This window comes from Haliaeetus leucocephalus, unplaced genomic scaffold (assembly GCF_000737465.1).
Source record: "Haliaeetus leucocephalus isolate CR32 unplaced genomic scaffold, Haliaeetus_leucocephalus-4.0 Scaffold751, whole genome shotgun sequence".
NCBI lineage: Eukaryota > Metazoa > Chordata > Aves > Accipitriformes > Accipitridae > Haliaeetus > Haliaeetus leucocephalus.
In genome coordinates, this window is record NW_010973187.1 from 19,140,812 (window position 1) to 19,149,528 (window position 8,717).

The following is an 8,717-nucleotide window of genomic DNA, read 5'->3' on the forward strand; positions in this document are numbered from 1 at the left end:
ATATCCTTGCCTATTGCATTACGTCATGCCTTGGTGAAATCCCTCTGAGCCACCAGAAGAAGAGGAAATGCGATGCTGAAAAGTACCCAAAGGAAAACTTTATTCTTAGAAAATGGACTTTTTACTATCAGCTCTGGGAGGAAGTCATTAGTCTTTCCCAGCTGAATTAATTTTCCTTACTTGCAGCCAAGGGGTTTCCCAGGCTCTGTTTCCCTTCTCCCTACAGGAAACCATAAGGGAAGAAGAGAGGCAGCATCTGAAGAACTGCTTTAGTTTGGTTTCAGTCTTAACTCAGAGACAAACTGGAGAGCGCTTTTAATCCTAAAATTAAATTTGTAACAAAAAAAAAAAAAAAAAGAAGAAAGCCTTAATGCTTTCTTTTTTCTCTTCCCTTCTGTTAAGAAGTCATCTTGAGTTGCATTTATTTACCAGCCATCACAGTAGCAGTGGTGCAAGCAGTGGTGCTCTTGTAAATCAGGTGGTGGCTTACGCTCTCCACTTGAAGACACCATTGCTCATTGTACCAGAGCCTGTGTCATGTGGAGATCAAAACCAAAACCAATTTCAGAGGAGATCTGCTCTTGGACATGGGCCCAGAGCTGTGAGCCATGCCTGCTGGAGGAAACTCATGCATCCTGTTGATTTCCATGGTTATTCATTGAATGGTAACTGCTTTGCTGGCTCTCCTTTCACTTTCGAAGCACTAACTTCAAAAGGCTTTTTTTACCTCTTCTGCCCACCTAAGTGCAGGCAGTTCACCCAGGACTTGGATGTTGGAGGTGACCGCAAAGCTCAGCGCAGATGTTGGACCAGGTACCTCCAGCGATTCCTTCCAGCCTCACCTGTTTTCCAGCTGTCCTGTGGTACGTTGTGGAGAGGCAGCACCATTGCCGTAGGGTTTGGTCTGTCACGCATCTGACATGCTGCTTCCTCCAGCTCTGACGTTCTGGAGCGGTGGCACAAACAGGAGGACAAGATGCAGTGGTGAGGAAAGGACGTGGAAATTAAGTTGCTAGATACCTACTGCATTCCAGCTGACTGCTGAAAACCCTTTTGCCATCCAGCTGAGCCAAATGAGTGAAGGCAGCTGCCACCTTGCCCTCACCCTTTGCCCTAGAGCATGGCACCACTGGTGGCCGGTGAGCCCTTGCTGCTGTGGAGATGGATTTCACCCCAACCTAGCTCACGTCTGTCCCCACTGTCCTCCCCACCATCATGGCTGCCGAGACGCCCGACCAGACAAAAAAATCAACTGCTGTGTATGCATTATTTTACATACAATATATACACTTTTATACATAAAATGGCACAAGTATAAAGCTGCCCATTCTGTAGCAAGGGGGAAACGAGGGGATAACAACTGATGATGGACGAAGGGAAAACGTGCAAAGGAAAATATTTCCTAGGTCGTGTTACTGCCTTCAGTCATTGATAGTGTCTATAGCGAAATCGCTCCTGCTTGTGGTCCCCTGCAAGCGGCCGGAGCCGGTGGGCACCTGGGGTCGGCGCCGAAAGTGCCTCCGAAGGATCCCTGAGCTGCGTACGAGGGCTGACCCCTGTGACCGTGGCGGGCGGGCACCAGCACTCTTCGCTGCGGTTGCGGGTTCACTGGTGAATGGCTGCAAGAGAGCAGGAATGGGGTGAGGATGTGGCAGAGGGATGCTTAGCTGGGTGCCTCTCTCTCTTCCATGAGCAGTGGGGTTTGGGGTCTCTCTGGGTTTTGGGGCAATTTGGGGGAAAAGCAGCTCTAGGGAAGGGGCTAGCGTCCAGCTGGCCCAGTTCTGGCCTTGCTCCTGACCAGGGGATGGGCGCTACTTGGGGCAGGGTAGCCCAGCTTCACCCCTGACACCCCAACCCTACCCCCTGCACCCCAAACACCCTCCGCTGGGGCAGGCACCTTCACTCCCCACTGACCACCAGCACCTGCAGGTCCACCTCCTCCGAATTCTGGCTCCTGACGCAGGACATCCCCCGCCTCCGCGCCACCCGGGGTGCTGGTGGGGTTCACCCACCCACCATTCAGCCACACAGATGGGACACCCACGCACCTTTGGGTGCTGGAGTCGTCTCATCCACAGGAGTCACTTGTTCAGGTCGGAAAGAGCAGCTGCGTGTCCCCGGGGTGAGGATGCTCTGCACAGAGGACGGCTGGGGACCGGGACATGCTCTGCCACGTGCCGCAGCCGCTCCAGGAAGCGTCTGGGCTTTCCATCCAAGCCCCGAGCATCCTCCGGGCTAGTGGGTGCACTGAGTTGCCTGGCGGTGGGTACTCAGCCCGTGGGGAAGACGCCAGGCGGCATCATCTCATCGTTCTCAGCAGCGGGAGCCACCATGGGGATGGCCGTCACCGGCACCATGTAGCTCTGCCCCGTGCGCCTGCGGAAGGGAAAAGAGCGTCACCGGCATCCCAAGGCTTTTCCCTCATCTTTCAGGAAAGCGCAGAGGCCGAGGGCAACTCATCACCGGGGTGGAAAGACCTCATGGGGCTCTGCACACTTACGTTTTTATCCTCCAGCAGCAGCAGGTCACAATACCGGCGACCACCAGCACCGGGAGCCCTGCAGGGGAGATGCAGTGACTGATGAGCATCTTCCAATGTGTGGCCCGGGGCATGGCCCAGCTCAAGCGAAATGATTCCGCAAACAGCCAAAAATGCTTTGTGCGCATTCACAAGGTGCCCTCCCCACCCTGGGAGGAAATCTGGGTGCTGCATTCTTCCTCCCTCGGGGGCATTGCCGTCGACCATGGCATAAACCTCCCACAGCCCCGAGGAGGGCTTTTAAGCTAAAAAATAAAGAAAATAAGCCCCTGCTTGCCAAAATAAGCTTTTTGCCCGGCTTACCAATGGAAGAGGCCAGGGTCTGGATGGAGACTGGAAAAGAAGAGAGAAATGGAGATTTTTAGCTGCAAAGCTAGGAAAGGTGGGGATGCTGGGGGGACCCTCACTAAAAAGGGGTTTGGAGAGAAGGAAAAAAAAAATGCATTGAAAAAGTAAAAGAGCCTTTGCCGGTTGAAACTAGCCCTGTTGGAAGGTTATCTTTCCCTAGGCAGGTGGCCCGACCTGCAGCATGGTCCATGGGGGCGGTGGGCAGCGGGGTTGTCCCCAGAGATGACCCTGGGGCCATCCCCTCTCCCGGTGTGGATGTCTGTAGCCGTGGGGGCATCTCTGGCAGCGTGGACTTCTCCAGTGACGGCCCATCGGTCGCTGGTGGCGTGGGTGACCGGCCAGCAGCTCCCGGCATCCCAGATGTTGCTGCTGGAGAGGGGTTGGAGGTCGGGCTGGCATCGGTGGTTCCTGCTGGGAAAATGGTGTAAAACATTTTAATTTCAAAAATTAAAAGGCACGCTCCAGGCAGCGCTATGATTTCAGTGCTCAGCCTCATGCCCGCTTTGGGCAGGTTGCAGGGAGGGCGATACAGCCTATCCAGCAGCTACAAAACAGCATAATTTCACGCAATTGACTTAATTTGATCGCACCATTGAGCGTTTGCCCCTTCCTCACCCTTCTGGGTCGTCCCCTCGGTGTGCGGCACGGTCGGGAGCTCGGGGCTGGGGGTTTGCGGAGGTAGAGCCGGGTCCCCTTCGGGAAGACACAACACAGAGACACCATCAATGGCAGCACCCATGTCACCCTGCATCCTCTTCTGCCGCGTCGGTGATGGAATTCTCCCCCCTCCCTGGTCCGCATCGCATCCTGGCTGCCGAGCGAGGGCTTACGGATGCATTGCAGCGTGGTGTGGGTCCAGTTGGGCTCAGTGGAACCTTCGCGGAGGATGCACTGGATGAGGCTGGAGGTACCAGCTTTGCGCTTGTAGCCTGGGTTGCAGGTGTAGCGCAGGCGGGTGTTGAGCAGCGTGTTGTTGCCCACGTCGATGTGCGCGTTGGCCACGTCCTTGGGGCGGCTGCATCGCGCTGGCGCTGGAACGGCAGGGGGGAAAAAAAGAGATGGAGATCACAAGAGGGAGATTAGGCAACCTCTGGCCCCGGCTCGCTGGGCTGAATGGCACCCAAGGTGGTCAGATCCTGCCAGGGGGTGGGAAGGGGGTTACTGGTGCTGTCCTGGGGCTGGGAGAGCCTCATTCAGCCTGCAAAAAGACAGTGGTGAGATGGCTGTGCCTGTGCACAGGGGATGGAGAAGCAGAAAACTCTGTTTCCAGCACATTTGTGGTCACTTGTAGCGGCCCCTCCGGTTGCTGAAGACTTTTTGCAGAAATTCATCCCCTTGCAGTGACCGTCCCAGGCCAGCAGCCCCGGCTGCATCCTGTCACCAGCTGCTGCATTTCGGCCACACTCGCCTCCCCCTTTTTTCTCTGCTCGTTTTGCAGTTGGACATGAAAAATTCCAGGTGTTGCGTGAATCCTCCAACCACTTCCCAGGGTTTTTACGTGCCGGAGGTTGCAGCCCACGGCCCTGGAAGTGGCTGGAATCTGAGCATCACATGGCCGGGCAATGGGGTGGTGATGGGCTACGGGTTTTGGCTTTTCTTACCCCCAGAAGGGTTCGCGCTTCCCCTTTGGCCTTGATTTGAGGTCGGTTTCGCAAGAGGGTATTACAATTTCACTTCTTTTCTCTGGTGCAACGGAGAAAGTATCTCAGTTGCCCTGAGACCGTGCCCACGCCTGGACCCCTGCCACAGCATGGGAATGGCTCACCCGTGACCCGGCCGCTGCCAGCTCCTGTCCCCTGACGTGAGCCGCCGTGGAGAGGTGGTGCTCCAGGGCCGGGATGGAGAGATGCGCAGTGCAGATAAAGCAGTATACAGCCAGGCCGGAGCGGTTCACGGCTGGGATGGAGCGATGCGTGGCGAGGATGTGGTGCATGGCCGGGATGGAGCAATGCATGGCCGGGATGGAGCGATGCATGGATGGAGCGGTGCCCAGCCGGGATGATGCACATTTGGTACAGAGGGATGTACGGTTGGGCTGGGATCGGGAGCAGGACGGTGATGGGAGCGCAATGGCAGTGAGGACAGGAGCACAACAGGGATGGGAATGCGTCGGTGATGGGGTCAGGAGGCCATTGGGGACAGGAGTGCGATGGCAGTGGGGACAGGAACACAACATGCACCCAAAACACCCGGAGATAAAAATCTCCTGCCCCAATTTGTTATGTATCCCCAGAACATCGGGGGGGGCTCTGCTCCATTTCGGTGCTTGGCTGGGTCTGTGCTGTGTCCCCCGGCGCTGGGACACCCCAAAGAGCTGCAGCCGCTGTGCCCGGAGAGCAGGAGCAATGCAGTGGCTACACGTGTGCTGAGCATGTCAGTCCTCAGCCTCCTCTCAAGGCGGTGGCGGTGAAATCTCTGGGAGCGTTTCAAGGAAATGCCACGGGCCATTTTACAACTCCCTCACACGTCACCAGACCTGAAGCTGTGCCATAAATGGAACAAAAAGTCTTTCCAGTGCCAAGACAACCCACAGCCACATCTGCAAAGGCAGCATACTGGGAAATCCAGCCAGAAGCATCAAAAATGTCCAGGAAAAACAGGGACCTGCGAGTCCTGCTTATGCCTTTCAGCTTTAAAACCTGATCTCATCATCCTAATCCCACCAAAGGACTTTTTTTTCTGGTTGATTTGACTGTAAAATAATCTCCTTTTCCAAAAAATGCCCAAGTCCTTCGATGGCAAGACCCCCGTGTCTCTGCTCTCCAGGATCACAACCCTGGTATCTCATGCCATCGCTGCACCGATTTCAGTTTGTTTGATGAGACAAAACACATGCCAAAGGGGAAAAGGGGAGGAAATCTTTGGGGATTCAGGTTTCCAGCGCCACTACAGCCCTGGAGGTGCATGGCCAAGATTTAGGCTTTCTTTTATAACTCGGCAGTGAATTGGAAATGGTGTAAAGCATGGATGGATGGGGAGAGCTGTGACCGTGATAAACCTCTTGCTTCCAAGCAAGGAGATCTGCAGTAACTACAAGCCCCTCCCTCTCTTATTTGCTTTTTTACTGAAGCAGATTGATAAAATTCCCTGGATCTGGGCACTGTCAGGCACTCACACACAGAAAAAAACCAAGATCTGTCTTCTGTTTTCCTGTTAATTCAAGGAAAAGCCCACAAGACTCTTCCAGGATGGCCAAAAGCATCTCTCTGCTTGTCTCCTCTCCCTCTGAGCTTTGCAGGTTGAATTTTCCCATTGATGTGTCAGCCCAAGTGCTCAAAAACGCATCGCATCGTTACCCAACCTCCGAAACGAGCCATGGTGCCGGCTAGCAGCCTTCTCAGGAAAATACCTCCGTCTGCCTTATTTCCATCTGAATTCCCTGCGTCCCACAGATATTAGATTTCCAGGTTGAAACACATGCACGATATTCGGGGGGGTTTGTCTTTGCATGGTTAATTCATGTTTTCACTTTGCTTTTTGTTTTTCTCCACCAGCGATCTCAAATGATGCTGGTGAGGGGGAGCTTGTCCTGGCACGTCAGGAAGCAAACCACACAGGCACCGGGCACACGGCCGGGATGAGTCCCAGGGATGGAGATGATGCCACGTGCCGTCATCCCATGTCACGGAGGTGTACCCCTCCAGCTTCGTGGGCTGCAGGGGGATGCACAACCACAACTAGACACCAGAGAATCCACACCGGGAAACCTGGACCATTTTTCTTTGAAGATTATCAGCAAAAGGGCCAGAGCGGTGCTCATTTTCTGCTATTGATTTAAAAACTATAAGCTAAAAAAAGTGGAGAAAGAAATTTCAGAAGTCTGTGCCCAAGACTGGGGAATTCATGAGAAACGCCAAAACCACAGAAATAAATATAACTTCTTCACGTTTTTAACTGAAAAACATTTACAATGGAATGGCTGTGCCGGGGGTGGGAAGCAGGAGAGGACGTGATGCCCAGAGTGAGCATTGCAGGACACATCAGCACGGCTGGCGCAGAGGGACTGCGGCACCTCCCAAATTATCTATCCATCAAGTGAATTAAAAGCAATAAATATTATTCTTGTTCTCTAACACCCCAGATGACGACATTTTCTGCCCCGAACGATGGTCCCAATTGCATCACCACTATCAGGAATGTTGTCTGCAGGTCCGGGACGGGGCCGTCAGAGGATATTGACTTCAGGGACAGCTATTTTTAGCCTGTTCCTGAGATGTATCTGTATTATTTTTGCCACTGGAGTCATTTTACAGCCCTCACTGCACCTGCTGGCTGTTTAGAAATAGGAATAAATTCATTTTCTAGGGTGTTGCAGCTTCAGCAGCAGACAGGAGCTCGGAGAAGGGAGAGAGCACTAAAGCTGTCCCGAAGCTCTGCGCTCCCTTCCAGCCTTATCTCTTGCGCTTCCATGCAAATCCTTCGCAATTCCCCCATTTTCAGTTATTTATGTCCTAACGGTCTTGCCGCTGCCGCCAGCGGCTCCCCGGAGCTGTCAGCATCCCTGGCTGCTCCGCCGGCTGCGCTGAGCCGCGATGGTGATTTTTCCTGAAGCTGCTGCGGCCAGAGAAGAGCAACGAAGCCGGTGGAGGGTCTAGAGCACAAGTCCCGTGAGGAGCGGCTGAGGAACTGGGGTTGTTTAGCCTGGAGAAAAGGAGGCTGAGGGGAGACCTGATCGCTTCTGCAACTGCCTGAAAGGAGGGTGTAGCCAGGTGGGGGTCGGTCTCTTCTCCCAAGTAACAAGTGACAGGACGAGATGAAACGGCCTCAAGTTGTGCCAGGGAAGGTTTAGATTGGATATTAGGAAAAATTTCTTCACCGAAAGGGTTGTCAAGCATTGGAACAGGCTGCCCAGGGAAGTGGTGGAGTCACCATCCCTGGGGGTATTTAAAAGATGTGTAGATGGGGTGCTCAGGGACACGGGTCAGTGGGATTTGGCAGTGCTAGCTTAATGGTTGGACTCGATGATCTTAAAGATCTTTTGCAACCTAAATGATTCTATGATTCTATGCTTTTGGACAGGCGAGACATGATGCAACTTTCCCGGTCCAGCAGTGATGTTCAGCCATGGACAAGTCACAGTCCCGTGGAAAACCCGCGGACCCCACCCAAGGTGAAATCCCGCAGGATTCAGCTCCCATGGGCCCATCACATGGACCCTAAAAATTACCCCCAGCCTCCCTGGACACTGGTGGGGAGGTGGCGTGGGCACCCAGGGAGGGAGGTGGGCACCCAGGGGGGTGCAAGGGGAACACAGTGGTGCAGCCTGAGCACCCCGGGGAGCGGTGTGGGTACCCCGGGGGTGGGCATGGGGCACCTAGAGAGAAGTGAGGGCACGCAGGGAGCAGCGTGGGTACCCCGGGGTGCAGCGTGGAAACCCTAAGTGGGAGCTCGGGTACCCAAGGAGAAGCGTGGGCACCCCAGGAAGCGGAGCGAGCACCTTGGGGAGCAGTGTGGGCACCCTGGGGAGTAGCGTGGACACCCCAGGAAGCGGAGCGAGCACCCCAGGGACGGCGTGGGCACCCCAAGGAGTAGTGTGGACACCCTGGGAAACAGAGGGAGCACCCCAGAGACAGTGTGGACACCCCTGGAAGTGGAGTGGGCACCCCAGGGACAGCGAGGACACCCTGGGGAGTAGCGTGGGTACCCCTGGAAGCAAAGTGAGCACCCCAGGGATGGTGTGGGCACCCCAAGGAGTAGCGTGGGCACCCCTGGAAGCAAAGCGAGCACTCCAGGGATGGCGTGGGCACCCTTGGAAGCAGAGCGAGCACCCCAAGGATGGCGTGGGTACCCTGAAGAGTAGCGTGGGCACCCCGGGAAGCAGAGCGAGCAC

General features: G+C 54.8%; 1 protein-coding gene across 3 annotated transcripts; it reads right to left on the bottom strand.

Annotated features, from left to right (window-relative positions):
- Positions 1-2,262: 2,262 nt before the first annotated feature.
- On the bottom strand, positions 2,263-7,462 carry LOC104840239 (interleukin-15 receptor subunit alpha-like). 3 transcript variants are annotated; one of them, XM_010581050.1, is made up of 7 exons: positions 4,653-7,462; positions 3,718-3,918; positions 3,503-3,580; positions 3,062-3,295; positions 2,843-2,872; positions 2,501-2,558; positions 2,263-2,376 (listed from the first exon to the last, which is right to left on the bottom strand). In XM_010581050.1, exons 1-7 carry the CDS (start codon positions 4,894-4,896, stop codon positions 2,271-2,273), a joined length of 951 nt encoding a protein of 316 aa, XP_010579352.1. In that variant the 5' UTR covers positions 4,897-7,462; the 3' UTR covers positions 2,263-2,270. The 3 variants fall into 3 exon arrangements, with proteins under 3 accessions (XP_010579352.1, XP_010579351.1, XP_010579353.1); XM_010581049.1 differs by having other exon boundaries at positions 3,062-3,298; XM_010581051.1 differs by lacking the exon at positions 3,503-3,580.
- Between the last annotated feature and the right edge of the window lie 1,255 nt (positions 7,463-8,717).